At 36.3% G+C, this 16,021-nt stretch overlaps 1 protein-coding gene across 1 annotated transcript in view; it reads left to right on the forward strand.

Moving 5' to 3' along the window:
- The first annotated feature begins 1,372 nt into the window (after window positions 1-1,372).
- Window positions 1,373-16,021, forward strand: part of ndufb9 (NADH:ubiquinone oxidoreductase subunit B9) — a 38,814-nt gene continuing 24,165 nt past the window's right edge. The window contains exon 1 of the mRNA XM_077240211.1: window positions 1,373-1,548. Coding sequence (XP_077096326.1) covers window positions 1,460-1,548 — 89 coding nt within the window. The 5' untranslated portion in view covers window positions 1,373-1,459. The remainder of the gene's footprint in view (window positions 1,549-16,021) is intronic.

Below are 16,021 nucleotides of genomic sequence, written 5' to 3' on the forward strand. Positions count from 1 at the left end.
TGACGTCATTAACATCTGCTGGTCGATGACGTCATTAACATCTGCTGGTCAAAGTGTGTAACTGCAGCAAGAACGAAACGATTGCAAGTGTTTTCATTGAAGTGTAATGTTGCCTATAATTTCGGTAAATTCAATTAAAGATAAATTATCTGTATAATATGCAGTCTTTTATTAATTTGTAGCACTTTTTTGTGTAACAACATTGTTTTAAAAACTTTTTAAAGAAAATTATACTCAACATTTCTTAAATCAAATTAAATTATAAAACTGGCGCAGTGTCAGTTACACTGAAAAACATTTCGGCCAACATTTAAAATATATAGATGTTTTAAATTCAGAATAACCAGTGCTGAATACTAGTACTACTCTTTCTACCTTTACAATATCTTTCTATGACAGAAAGAATAGTAGCGTTAAGGATAAGTGATAATGTATCAGTATATACAGGAGAAATGTTAGCAATTCTGCTAGCAGTACAGTGGATAGAGGAAGTAAGACCATTGAGAACTGTTGTTTGTTCAGATTCTACATCATCATTAGTCAGTTTACAGAGCAATCATTCAGATAGTAGAGCCGATATATTGATAGAAATTCACCAAGCATTATATAGAATTCAAATGATGGGTATTACAGTTATATTTATGTGGGTACCAGCACATATTGGAATTAAAGTAAACGAAAAGGCAGATAAGGCTGCAAAGGAGGCCACAAAAAGAGAAGACATCGATGTAGAAGTTAACATCAGTAAGATGGAAATGAAGAGCATTATTAAACAGAGTTTGAAGAAAAGGTGGCAAAAGCAATGGGAAGAAGAGAGAAAAGGACGATGGTTTTACAAAATTCAGAAGAAAGTGGGGGAAATGAGATGTACAGGAAGGAAAAGGAGAGATGAGACAATTATATCTAGACTTAGATTTGGACATACAGGACTAAACAGAACTTTATTTAAAATAGGTAAACATAACACCGGCAGATGTGAATACTGTGAACAACAAGAGACAATAGAACACGTCATGATACACTGTAAAAAATATGAGGGAAAAAGGAAGGAAATGATCCAAAATTTGAAAAAGGAAAGAGTACGGTTTGATTTAGTAGAAATTCTTAGGAAAAATTCTAAAGAAAAGTGTTATGGAATTGGTTTTCATTATTTTAGAAGAATTAATATGATTGAGAGGATTTTAAAAAAAATTTCTTTCCTTTTTTTTTTCTTGTAATAAAAGTAAGTAATAGCAGTCCTTCAGTTCCACACTCCATACCAGTTGGTGGCAGTAATGCACCATTTCATTGTGTGCCGACCGCCAAAAAACTCTAATAGAAGAAGAAGAAGAAATAGTAGTGTTTCTGAGTTCACCACAGGTTCAATCCACTCGTTTCCAGAAGCACTGATTCGAAACTAAAGATTCGGATCTTTTGGGCTTTCTCACGCGCATGCGCAGTAGCAGGAACTCAGCGCAAGATGGCGGCCGCCTATCTGACCCACCAGCAGAAGGTCCTGCGACTCTACAAGAAATCCCTGAGACACCTTGAGTCCTGGTGCATCTTCAGGTGAGGGTTAACTTTATAAATGATAGTTGTAGGTGTATATATTTGAATCTGTGTTCATCGGCTGATCTGAGAACATAAACACTGCGGTCGATCTCATGCTAACTCCTGTGTTTGGTTCAATATGAACTAGATGACCTTTCCTGCACATTTGCATCGATGTAAAGTGACATTGAAAGATACTGAGATGCATGTATTTGATGGCGATCGCTATGATCAAACTGTATATAATCCAATTCAGTTTCTCGTGTTCAGAACAGGCGTTTGTTTGCGTATTTTGTAGTTCTAACTTCGTGTTGTGTTGATATTGACTCCTCGCTGTTTGTGATCTCAAATGGAGCTTTCTCACTGTGCTGAGCCCTGGCTGTCCTCTTCCTAAAGCCGGGCTTTCCTCTTCCTAAAGCCGGGCTGTCCTCTTCCTAAAGCCGGGCTGTCCTCTTCCTAAAGCCGGGTAACTTAACCCCGGGCTGTGTGAGCGGAGCGGAGGGATACTGAATGTAGAGCGGAGTGTGTTTTTTAAGTCTGAAAGTCGTGGTTTTCCCTCGCTCCACTACCGCTCCATCACGAGTACAGCTCATGGCCCATTATAGAACTGCATGTTTAGTAAGGATTCACACGTTAAACGCATTTAGCAACCATCACTCAAATCAGATAAAATGTGAAGGTTATGATGGCGCCGATAGAAATGAGTGGCTGCGGGAGGTTCTAGTTCTCAAGCTTACTGAATATGATCGGGCCACACGATCTCATGAAAGTGTGTATCTATAGCACGAATTATATTTCTTTGTGCCATTTACACGCCTAAAATAGTTTGGATATGCAAATGATACGCACTAAACCCCTTGGGTAGGAGTAGTGGTGTGGAGTGCGTGTGTATTACACGCAATAAAGTGCATATCATATGCACGCAAAAACTGTTTTTGGCGTATAAATGGCACGAGAAATATAATTAGTGCTATAGATACACACAGGGCTGGACTGGGACAAACAAATCGGCCCTAGCATTTTGGCCCAGACTGCCCCACAACATATGATCATATACACATCTTTGCACGTCCTTGAATATACCAACTTCTATTCCTTAAAACCACATGGGCGTCGGAACCATTGTTATACCCAAGACCCACCCACTTTTTAAAAAAATGATATCCAACATATTATGTTTTAACACAATTTTTGTTAAAACAAATTTACACAGACATGTTGTTCAGATGTGAATATCTGAACTAAAAACAAACTAAAAACATCTAAAATATATAATTCATTTAATTTTTATTTAAAATTAATTATATATAAGGAATATAAGGATAAAGAATATAATATATATTATATATATAATATATAAAAGAATATAATATAAGGATAAATTGATTAAATAAATATAGAAAGACTGAAAACAATTGTGTGAACGTAGAGCCGCAGTAGATCGCGTTTGAAAAACAATTAAAACTTAGTAGACACATGCTATAAAAAGAGAACGGAATGGAGGTAACGTTACCCAGCAAGCTAACAGGCTTGAGTAAAGGACAGGAGAAATTATGCATTAGTTCACAAGCATTCGCTGAAAACCACTGAGTACAGTGACTAAAAAACAATATTTTACTGCTGCTGTTATTAACCTGTTAACCTTCAAGGCCACTTTTGAAAAATCCCCAGAAATGGCATACCCAAACTTAAACAGATACAGTTCATGAACCCTTTGCACTAAAAGCACAAGTATGATCTCATTTGAAAGCTGACACCTAGTAGTTTATTGTAAATGTAGAAATAATTATTGTCATAATGAAAAAAAAATGTTTAAATAGCTTCAAAGTTTTGTAAAGTTATTAGAAATTTACTTTCATGAAACATCTTCATAAAAATAAAATTGAAGTTGGCCCTGGAGCAATCTAGAAATGCACTGCAGCTAAAGCCATATGTGTGACCATTTTATATTTAAAATCTGAAAATGATAAGTCTAAAACTCTGTATTTAGTTAAATGTTTTTCAAGATCATGTCAAATTACTTTATTTTGATTAGACTCTAAAATGCAAACTGATGTTTAGTCATCTTCTGAGTCATCTAATCAGTCTATTGTCTCTATTATTTTGTGGTGCAAACGAGCCCCATTCAGAGTCAGTCTCTCCCTGCACACATTTACACCTCTCCAGACTGGTTATGGCTCTAAATATGCATTTCTTTTGTCTGCATTATAGCTACTAACGACTGGCTATTCACAGGCTATTCATAGGGTTTCAAACCCTAATTTCTTTTATCAAAGTTCTCACTAAATATTTGAAACTGGTATCAAATGCACTGAAACATTTCAGTAAGCATTCCTATTTAGAAAAAAATCATAAAACAATAACTGCTGGTGGCAGGTGCACCTGGGCTAGCTAGCATGTTAGCTTAGCACACCATCAATACACGACCATTTATGAGATTGAAACCATGTTTGTGCTCCAAACGTACTTTATAACGCAAGTCGAGTGTTTTAAATAATCTTCTGTGATCTAATTTGGCTTCAGATAAAAAAAAATCCGACAGAAAATGTATTATTTATAGTGTTCTGCACGATGATGAAATCTATATCGATTAGCATTGCATTATAAATATAATCTATTATTATGAAATACCTGGCATGGCTTGAAGAACACAGGTAACTCAAATATCATTGCAATCATGTTTATTGTCTTCAAAACATCTTTATCTGCATGTTACAGCGATCTCTGTCAGCTACTTTCTGTATCAGTGACGTCCTGGAATGTCACATGACTATGGGTCTTCTTCGTGATCCATATATGGACTGTTATTGTGCATATAGCGCCCTCAGGCTATTGGTATGAATTGAAAACACAGCACATCTCAGTAAGAAGCGATCATAATGATTACATCGACGCATTTGGGTATAAATTCAACAAATATTATTCCTGTCTATAGAAATATGATGTGAATCTATGAGAATATATCAATATTTCTCCAAGTCTGCACATTTTTGAGCTAAAGCCCTGAGGGACGATGTTTTGCGAATCGCTGTCATGACGACAGCTTGGAGTGTTTTTTATGAATGGACCAGCTGACGCTCATAATTCATATTAAAGGTATCGACTCATTTTTCCATTTCATAACTCCTGACACAAATTAAGACATAACTGTCACTATAAGTTTCTCAGAATACAATAGTGGTCAAATACTGAATCTTGAGTATTATATCTTTTTAATGATGTATAGTTTGTCAAGGTATAACATTAAATCTGATAGTAAATTTGAACTAAATAAAAAAAAAACGCTTCAGTGCGCCGACGCTCTGGAAACGGTTAACAGGTTAACTGCCTTTGTATTTAATGCTTCACTTTGTAAACACCGTTTTAATTTAACCTATTTCTGCGGTAGCGCTATTTTAATCCATCACTTACGTTGCGAGCGAACTGATTGTACAACCTGATGCTCGAGACAAAATACAGACATCCCGGAAGTCTCCCGCATATTGATTGCGGCTCCCTGATGCCCGCGAATTAGTTCAAACTCCCGAAATCTAGAGCGCGCAAGCAAGAGCGCGCATGCGAGACAGAAGAGACTGCTCCAAACCGTGTAGCGCGCGCGCTCGGCAGAGCGCCTGAGGGAGAGAGACCTTGCGTGTGTGTGCGTACCAGTAAACGCTCCCCGTGACGTAAGCAGACCAACTAATCGATAATGACATTCGTTGACAACGATTTTCATAATCGATTATAATCGATTTTATCGATTAGTTGTTGCAGCCCTACATTCAGTAGTCCACTTGGATCATTCAGTAGTCCACTTGGCTCATTCAGTAGTCCTCATTCAGTAGTCCACTTGGATCATTCAGTAGTCCTCATTCAGTAGTCCACTTGGATCATTCAGTAGTCCTCATTCAGTAGTCCACTTGGCTCATTCAGTAGTCCACTTGGCTCATTCAGTAGTCCTCATTCAGTAGTCCACTTGGATCATTCAGTAGTCCTCATTCAGTAGTCCACTTGGATCATTCAGTAGTCCACTTGGATCATTCAGTAGTCCTCTTGGCTCATTCAGTAGTCCTCATTCAGTAGTCCACTTGGATCATTCAGTAGTCCACTTGGCTCATTCAGTAGTCCACTTGGCTCATTCAGTAGTCCTCATTCAGTAGTCCACTTGGATCATTCAGTAGTCCTCATTCAGTAGTCCACTTGGATCATTCAGTAGTCCTCATTCAGTAGTCCACTTGGCTCATTCAGTAGTCCACTTGGCTCATTCAGTAGTCCTCATTCAGTAGTCCACTTGGATCATTCAGTAGTCCTCATTCAGTAGTCCACTTGGATCATTCAGTAGTCCACTTGGATCATTCAGTAGTCCTCTTGGCTCATTCAGTAGTCCTCATTCAGTAGTCCACTTGGATCATTCAGTAGTCCACTTGGATCATTCAGTAGTCCTCTTGGCTCATTCAGTAGTCCGCTTGGATCATTCAGTAGTCCACTTGGCTCATTCAGTAGTCCACTGGCATGAAGTTGGTTTGACATTGGACGTTTGATATTTGGGTCAAGACGTGACGCCTAAATTTTCTGTCTGATTGCATTTGTTCAGGTAAAAATGGGTTTAAATGCATAAAAAGATACGGTATATTTGTAGTACCTCTCCCATGTATGTACTCACTTTAACTTTTTAAAAAACATAGTTATTTGTATAACTTTTTTTATATTTTAAGTGCCAAAATATCATGTGGTGCGACCGTCCGGCCCTAACTTCTGTTTTGAAAACGTCTTTGAAATTACTCTAAATTTATTAAAAAATATTTTCTGCACTCTTTGGCATGATTTCCATTGTTTTGTAATTCTGTAAAAAAAAAAAATCAAAGCATTTGTAGTTATATGTCCATCATAATATACAAACAAACTTTGTCCGATGATGTCCATTTTATGAAATATCATGTGGTGCGACCATCAAGGAACTACCATTTTGGGACTTTTTATGTTGAAAACTATTCAAACACAGGAAGTTACATCATATACCAATTTACCAAGGACCCATGGAAGCCACAAGCAGGTTTGTAATTCTCTCATATAGGAAAAAAAATAAACCTTTGTAATGGTTGGTATTAGGGGTGGGAATCTCTAGGCACCTCACGATTCGATTCGATTACGATTCAGAGGCCTGCGATTCGATTCTAAAGCGATTATCTGAATATTTGTGTGTGTGTGAATATAAATACTTTGCTTTAAAAGTACAAAGTAATGACCCATAAAGAATTAACGTACAATATGTTTTATTAACATTGCAAAGAACCAACAGGAAAATAAATGTGTGCCTGAACTAGCAGCATACTTGTAGTAAATTAATAATATAACAACAACAGGTGTTCTGACGATTCATGCTACCCATCGAGATGTGATATTTACTGGTTATGCGCATGTACAGACTAATTTTTCTTCTGCTTACCACGCCCATAAATCTATGCATCCTCGCTGTGGAGACTTGTAGGAAACTTTGACAGGTCGAAGATGAATATTTGATGATAATTTTTACTTTTCACACGTTTTAAAAACAGTATATTATATTGTACTCTTAACTTCGAATTTTATTATAATTTTATTTCATATAATATCATTTTTACTTGTTATATCAAATGTGATAATTGCTAGTTCATTTAAAATATCCAAATATGTTCCCCATACATTTACCCTGATTAAAATGAAATAACGATGTCATAATATTGTGAGATTTACACCATTATGGAAACAATAGAGAATGAATCAACATTATCTATGATCGATTCGCGCATGGGTAGCATTTTTCTACAAGGCAGCAGAAATCGTCTGAACACCGGTACAGCCCAGAGCCATAGAGAGAAACGGCTCTGGTACAGCCGAGTGTTTTTCCTCCTCTGGGTGGAAACGTGTCATATGGCTTCTCATATTTGTTGTGTTGCCGAAATATTTTAGTTTTATTCTACAAAGCTTACAACTAGTGTGGCTCTTGTCCAGCTCCTTTCCCCCTTCAACTTCATAGAAGCCAAAATATTTCCACACGTCAGCTTTTAACGAGGAGGGTGTTTGGATTTCGCGCTCAGCCATCGCGTCTCTGTTATGTGCGCACGCCACAGACAGACGGTCCGGGCACTGCACTTCCGCGCTGCAGAGTTCCGTCTTTTGCGTTCCGTCAATATTACGTCATTATAAATAGGCTACATATCTAAAAAAAAAAAAAAAAAAAAGAATTTTTTTTTGGAAAATCGATTTTTGACATTTGTGAATCGATTCAGAATCGTCCACGTCCGCATCGCGATGCATCTAAGAATCGATTTTTTCCCCCACCCCTAGTTGGTATGCAGTTACCAAAGTTGGATGTCATGTGGTATGACCTTAAAAAAATTATATTAAAGTTATTTCTACAAATATATATTTTTATTCTAAATTTTATATTGACCTTTTGTGGAAAGCTAGCTTGTTTTGTTTAGGTGACCAATTCTGTGCCTGTAAATTTTGACTGAATTTGAAAATATCATGTGGTGTGACCAAATATCATGTGGTGTGACCACTGCAGACTGTTTTTCATGATAGATATATGTCCTAGATTGGCAGGTTTTGTGCTTTTATATTCAATTGATGGTTTATATACAAAAAGTACTTTAATTTAGTATAATTTGGAATAGATTTTTATGCAATTTGGGATTTTTTTTAATATTTCAGATATTTCAGTTTGTTTACTCTTTGTACAAAATGAGAAAAATGCAGCAAAAACGTTATACCATGTAATTTTAGTTTAGTAATTATGCATTCATTAGTAATGTATTTATTATTGCCAGTTTATTTATTTAAAACTATTTTAATCTATTTTACCAAATGCCAATGCCAAGTGAAGTAAACATTCTGACTCTGCAGGAAGAGTGGAGTACCTTGCTAGGATAAGAGTGAAATATTATTACAGTTTAAAAAAAGCTGTTTTCTATGTAAATATATGGGTGGGAGACATATAAGACTGAAAAAAGTTTTTATTTTTTACTTCAAATATTAGGCATAAAAAATATTGAGTTGTGTTGTACTGACTCTTGCATTTCCCAAAATATATGTGGTCTTATAGATTTTGTATTTGAAATTGGATTTATTCACCAATTTGTTACATTCGTGCCTAAAATTGTCATATGGTGTGACATAAGTTATTTTATATAAAATGAAAATTGGATATACTCTCCCTAAGTAACTAACTTCAACATAAATCGTTATTATTACTATTTTAAGATTTAACATTGCTTTTGTGCAGATTCATTAGATTTTGTTTTGTTTTTCTAAATCATCATGCAAAGTAAGTCATCTCTCCTCAGCCTTTCCAAATATTTTAGATTAATTATGTTAAACCCTGTTTTAAATCTATGAAAATGCTTGTGACTCTTGCTGATACTATTTCTCTTGTGTTCCGTTGACTTGTTTATGATTTATAAATAAGAAAGTATTTTTACTGGCACAATTCTCAGTGTCACACCAAATTATATAGTGTCACGCTATATGATGAACTGCACCACTCCACAATTTGTCAATGCAAAAAACTGTATTCATCAGCATTATCTTCATTTAGTGATGCTTTAAGAGATGGGGGGGTCAGGTTCATAATGCCATTCACTTCTTTTTTCCATTTTCTGTATTTCTTTGGTGCATCTCTCCACATCTCTCTCATTTTTTTCTTGTCTTGAAGGAGGAACAGACTGTACACTGAATGCCTTGAGTTTTCACTTTTGTTTCTTCTCTTTATACCTTGTAATGATAAATATGTAATTCAAAGATTTTCGTTCCTTTCAGTTTCACCATCTTGATAATACAGGTGCTGGTCATATAATTAGAATATCATCAAAAAGTTGATTTATTTCAGCAAATCCATTCAAAAAGTGAAATTTGGATATTATATTCATTCATTACACACAGACTAATATATTTCAAGTGTTGATTTCATTTAATTGTGATGATTAAAACTGACAACTAATGAAAATCCCAAATTCAGTATCTCCGAAAATTAGAATATTACTTAAGACCAATACAAAAAAAGGATTTTTAGAAATGTTGGCCAACTGAAAAGTATGAGCATGAAAAGTATGAGCATGTAAGGCACTCAATACTTAGTTGGTTCTCCTTTTGCCTGAATTACTGCAGCAATGCGGCGTGGCATGGAGTCGGTCAGTCTGTGGCACTGCTCAGGTGTTATGAGAACCCAGGTTGCTCTGATAGTGGCCTTCAGCTCTTCTGCATTGTTGGGTCTGGCGTATCGCATCTTCCTCTTCACAATACCTCATAGATTTTCTATAGGGTTAAGGTCAGGCGAGTTTGCTGGCCAATTAAGAACAGGGATACCATGGTCCTTAAACCAGGTACTGGTAGCTTTGGCACTGTGTGCAGGTGCCAAGTGCTGTTGGAAAATGAAATCTGCATCTCCATAAAGTTGGTCAGCAGCAGGAAGTATGAATTGCTCTAAAACTTCCTGGTAGACGGCTGCGTTGACCTTGGACCTCAGAAAACACAGTGGCCCAACACTAGCAGATGACATGGCACCCCAAACCATCACTGACTGTGGAAACTTTACACTGGACTTCAAGCAACGTGGATTCTGTGCCTCTCCTCTCTTCCTCCAGACTCTGGGACCTTGATTTCCAAAGGAATTGCAAAATTTACTTTCATCAGAGAACATAACTTTGGATCACTCAGCAGCAGTCCAGTCCTTGTTGTCTTTAGAAGTTTCTGACGCTGTGTCTTGTTCAAGAGTGGCTTGACACAAGGAATGCGACAGCTGAAACCCATGTCTTGCGTACGTCTGTGGGTGGTGGTTCTTGAAGCACTGACTCCAGCTGCAGTCACTCTTTGTGAATCTCCCCAACATTTTTGAATTGGTTTCGTTTCACAATCCTCTCCAGGGTGCGGTTATCCCTATTGCTTGTACACTTTTTTCTACCACATCCTTTCCTTCCCTTCGCCTCTCTATTAATGTGCTTGGACACAAAGCTGTCTGAAAAGCCAGCCTGTTTAGCAATGACCTTTTGTCAGTTTTGTCAGTGCCACAGACTGATCGACTGCATGCCACGCCGCATTGCTGCAGTAATTCAGGCAAAAGGAGAACCAACTAAGTATTGAGTGCTGTACATGCTCATACTTTTCATGTTCATACTTTTCAGTTGCCCAACATTTCTAAAAATCCTTTTTTTGTATTGGTCTTAAGTAGGCTAATATTCTAATTTTCGGAGATACTGAATTTGGGATTTTCATTAGTTGTCCGTTTTAATCATCACAATTAAATGAAATAAACATTTGAAATATATCACTGTGTGTAATGAATGAATATAATGTCCAAATTTCACTTTTTGAATTACTGAAATAAATCAACTTTTTGATGATATTCTAATTATATGACCAGCACCTGTAGTATCATGTGTTTAAGTTACACTATCTTGTGGCCTAGACTTTCATCCCTATAGTATTGTGTCTGTTCTGTGTGAACTGACATGATCTCTTTACTTTTTCATCCTTTCCCCCAGTACCTCCTCTCTCCTTGCATGGTCAGCATTGAGTCTTTCCCTGTATTTTTGTGTCATCTCTTTACTTAACATTTCTGCCTGACAGACAAAACATTGCATCTTTTAATAGGCAAAGCATTGCAAATATGGTGAAACATGGTTAAATTAAGTATAAATTTGAAAAGAAGTACATTAATTGTATAGGTAATTTAATGTTCACTATTAAATTCATTGAATATGTTTTGAATAGTTATTTATTTATCATTAAAAAGGTGTATGTAATATTGTGTGACAAATATATCATATGGTGTGACTTAGAAAAACAGTCACACCATATGATACAGTGTGTCACACCATATGACGTTTTGTTCAGTTAAGCTAATCTCTTGGTCAACTAAAAACAGCTAGCTTATACTTAGCATGTAAATTGCCACATGGCAGGAATGATTTTTAAGAATTAATAAGTACAATTCGTATAAAAGTGTTTAATTTGTATGTAAATAATGTCACACCATAAGACACAAAACATTGACCACTAGTGAGCATATCAGATACAGAGCTATTTAATTAAAAATTAAAAAGCCAGAACTCACATCTTGACCTTGCAAACCACTCCAGAGATGACACTGCAACTTCCTGGTTGAGTGTGGACCTCTTCATCATAATGATGTCCAAATTATTTCTCGTTCAAAATATAAATTGCAGTGTCACACCATATGATGCCCATTTTACGGACAAAATGCATTTGGCCAGAACTTGCTTTAAAATCATACACAGACATCAACACTTTCTGTGTCTGTTGAAATAGCCTAATTCTGTTACTTAAACTGTAAATCTATCAATTATTTATACTTTGCTGATATATATTGTCATATTAGTAAGGTCACACATATCCCGGACAGTCACACCACATGACAATTTTGATGTTTAGATAAAAATTTGATGTAGAGGTCTTTATACACCAACTACAGCTGTGGTATGCTGTAATAATGTCTTGTCAGAGGAACAACATGAAGATATATATTTTTAACAAATACCCATTTTTAGCAGGTTATGACATCATGGACGGGTAGAATTGCATGTCATGTCTCCCACCCATATAGTAAACTGTAATTTATTCCTGTGATCAAAGCTGAATTTCCAGCATCATTACTCCAGTCTTCAGTGTCACATGATCCTTCAGAAATCAGTATAATATAATGATTTGCTGCTCAAGAAACTTAAGAAACTGCTCATGGATTATTATCGATGCTGTTCTATGCTCTAGATCTCACACTCAATTTCCAGATTGAGGATTTTAGTTATGCCAGGGTTTCCCGCAGCACTTTGTTACTAAGGCGGCCGCCTAAGCAACACACGCCGCCCGCCTTAACTTCGTCGTCAAAAAAAATTATAGGAGCGATATCCGCCGAGTTACTCTGTCCTGTTTTCTCCATTTCAATCTTTAAATATGTGATAGCCTTCGTGTATGCTTCAGTCTTGTTATCAGCGCGTTCTTCCGCAGCGGCGCCAAGCACATCAGAACAAACAGAAGACAGGGTGTGTGTGTGTGTGTGTGTGTGTGTGTGTTCATCTGAGCCTCATTGGTCTGTCACTGCTCGTCAATGTCAGAATATTTGAGATGACCAATCAAATCAAAGTAGGCGGGCTTTATGTTCGCAGCGCGAATTTTAGTAGAGAGCGACTCATAGACAGGAGCGACTCGACGCGCTTCAGTTTACGGTCGGTCAAGTGCGAGAAGATGTAAGTTGCTAAACTAAACATTTCCTATTTGACAGTTTTTTTTAGGTCATAAATGTTAAACGAATCACAAAAATAATCAGGCAAACTAATAAACTTTTGTCTATTTTCGCCATTTTGAACTGAAAATAGACCACTTTGTGACGTGACTCATGTAATGTAACGTTAGCCTAATAATTAGTTTACTGTCATTGTCAGGGGACAAGACATATTAACCAGGGTACCTGCGGGATCTTAAAAGCATTGAAAAATAATCTCAAATTAAGGCCTTACAAGCCTTGAACTTGATATACAAAGTCTTGGATTTCGTTACAAAACTATTGTATATTTTTTTTATTACTAGGATTGAGTGCACCGCGCACTCCACGTCATGGCAGAAAGCGTGCGCACCGTTACTATGGTTGCTAGGCAAGTGAGTTACAGAACAAGATAGTAACGTTAGCCAAGCGTAGTTTGTCGTCTGAAATAGGAAAGTTTCAGTTTAATCCGCTGTGGCCACAAATGCCAGAATTCAATAATTTAACCCCCAAATCAGAGCTTTTCTGTTAAAAGAACTTGTTTTCTACCCGGTCTTTTCAATAGTAGCTGGCAACCGTGCGCGCGCGCTCTCTACACTGCTCAAGAAGCGCGGATGATCTGAAGACACAGACAAGCTGGAGTTCAGCAATCTTCATTCGAGATTTTCAACTTAAATTGAAGTGTCATTCAGTCGGTCTATGTTCTGTCACGAGCCGCGCTGTTTGTGCGAACAAAATGCAGGCTGATATCCAGCAGTGTTTTTAATGTTGATGCAATGTTTCCCGAATATCCACATGATTTCAAATGTGACATTGATTTTAACCAACTGTTAAAAAACAAAACAAAAGGGTAACATTAAATGATTTACTACATTTAAAACAGTATAGTCAGGCTTATTGCTCTATTTTGCAACGAAATCTGTGGCTTTGAACGAATCGTGAGATTCAATGAATGACTCGATGACACACATAAAGACAATGAGTTACCGCCACCTACTTGCGATTTTAATACAATATTTTTATTAATATTAAACGATTTTTAACATTGCCTATTTATTGAACATTGTTTTATTTAATGAATTATTTATTTTTTAAAGTTATTACAAAGGGTAAAAAAATGAAATGGAAAAATTGATTAAAGGGGGCAAATATTGTCCCTTAATGGAAAAGGTGTGACTGCAGTCTAAGTGGAAGGGGGGTACGGCACTCTAAACACTGGAGAACCACGGATAACATTACTATCAGATGTAATGTTATTACCTTGACAAACTAAAAAGATATAAGACTCAAGTTTCAGTATTTGTCTTAATTTGTGTCAGGAGTTATGCAATTTCCTCCTGGACCCCCGACGACCCCCATACCCCCCCCCCCCCCCCCCCCACCACCAGCCTAAATATCTTTACTGTCACTTTTTTATCAATTTAATTTGTCCTTGATTAGTAAACGTATTAATTACTTTTAAAAAAACTATTGACCCCAAATGTTACCTATAAACAATATTTGTATTTATATATATATATATATATATAACATTATTATTTGGCAGAAAGAAATTCTAAGTCAAGTGAAATGAAATGGTGCACTTATGTTTGCGATGTGATTTTTATATAAAAAAAATGTTTATAAAATATTTGTGTTCAGGAAAATTCTGTGAATTTTGTATGAATTTGGTTTAAATCTATTTTTTGTATAAAATGCATTGTTCATTGATCTCTTTAAATAGATTTTTAACTATATAAGTGATTCAATCGCGCTCTCACTAATGCATCGCATTCAAAACAAATGTAATCTTACAGTGCTGTCTGTATTAGATTTCGAATGAGCAGAAATCTGTAGGACAGTACACACGACGATAAGACCAGTAGACACGTAGTTTTCTTCTTTCAAAACAAAATGTGCACTGCAAAAAGCAGCAGTGATATTTAACTTTTAATGCTGATTAGGGCTGGGCGATAAAAAAAAAATGTTATCGATAATCGCCCTAAAAAATAATATCCGATTATATCGTCTTCCCAAGCCCCGCCCGTAACACACGTCATGTTGAGTTTGGCTGCACTTTATCTAATGATAGCCTGCAATTTAATTAGTTTAATCTAATGATTGAAACATTAAAGGTTTTACTTTGGTTAGTTTGAGCTTAAACTAGCATAAAACATTAGCTTTGCTATTATGATAGTGTTGAGCAAAAATTTTACAAATTACAGCTTTATTTATTTAGAGACAGAAGGCATTACATTATATTTGGGTATTTTGTTTATTTATTTATTTATTTTTATCTAGTATAACACTCCCAATATAGCCTACTGTAACGGAGCTGCCAACATTGTAAACTCCGACCGCATGGATGAGATATTCCAGGGCTCGAAATTAACTTTTTTACTTGGTAGCAGTAGCACTGGTGCTCCCAATTTCATAAAGTTAGGAGCACCAGCAAAAATTTAGGAGCACCCACCAAATTTGACATTTAGCAGCATTCTGTCCCTGCATTTTTTTGTGCTTGGCACTCTCTTCTTGTTTAACCAAGCTCTCGCGCTTAAAATGTATTGGTTTTCGGTGGTTGCCGACGGACACGGTCATCCTTTCTTGCCCTCGTTTTTATTATTATTTTTTTTTTTAAAGCTGTGATTTTACCACTGGATTTCATAGCTTTGTAAGATAAAATCCTTCTTTGCTAGACCTAATAATTATTTTGGTATATCATCATATCAATATCAAAAATTAGAATAAAAAATTGGCATTTAAAAAGTTAATTTTTAACTAGGCCTAATAGTCTAATTTTCTACCGTATACAATCGAATACAGTTAGCAGCTAGATAACAACTACTTGATTTGCACTTTTTTTCTGGTTTCACCTCACTCCAGTCTAAACTAAAAGTTTTTTTTTTTTTGGTAAGTTTTCTTCACATTGTCAAATAAACAACCTGAAAATACTGTAGTTTATTAAGGTTAAATCTTCCTAACCATAGTTTGAATTACAGGGGGGGTTAGGGTTAGGGCTAACCCCCCCTGTAATTCGAATGGTAGTGGGCCTTGATGGTCATAGAAGAAGTGAAGGAGCAGGACCCCCAAATTATGGTGGGGTAATTCGCACTCTGTTCCTAACCATTCTTACTACAAATAAATGGGTAAGCACACTTACTAGGGATGGCGAAAACTAAAATTTTCTTGACCGACCACCGAGCCTCATTAGCCGGTTGAAACCGGTTAACCGATTAGTTTAAAATATGACACGCTATTTGAAATAACAGCCATTTC

Source organism: Siphateles boraxobius, unplaced genomic scaffold (assembly GCF_051911475.1).
Source record: "Siphateles boraxobius isolate OS27281-9 unplaced genomic scaffold, OSU_SipBor_1 221, whole genome shotgun sequence".
NCBI lineage: Eukaryota > Metazoa > Chordata > Actinopteri > Cypriniformes > Leuciscidae > Siphateles > Siphateles boraxobius.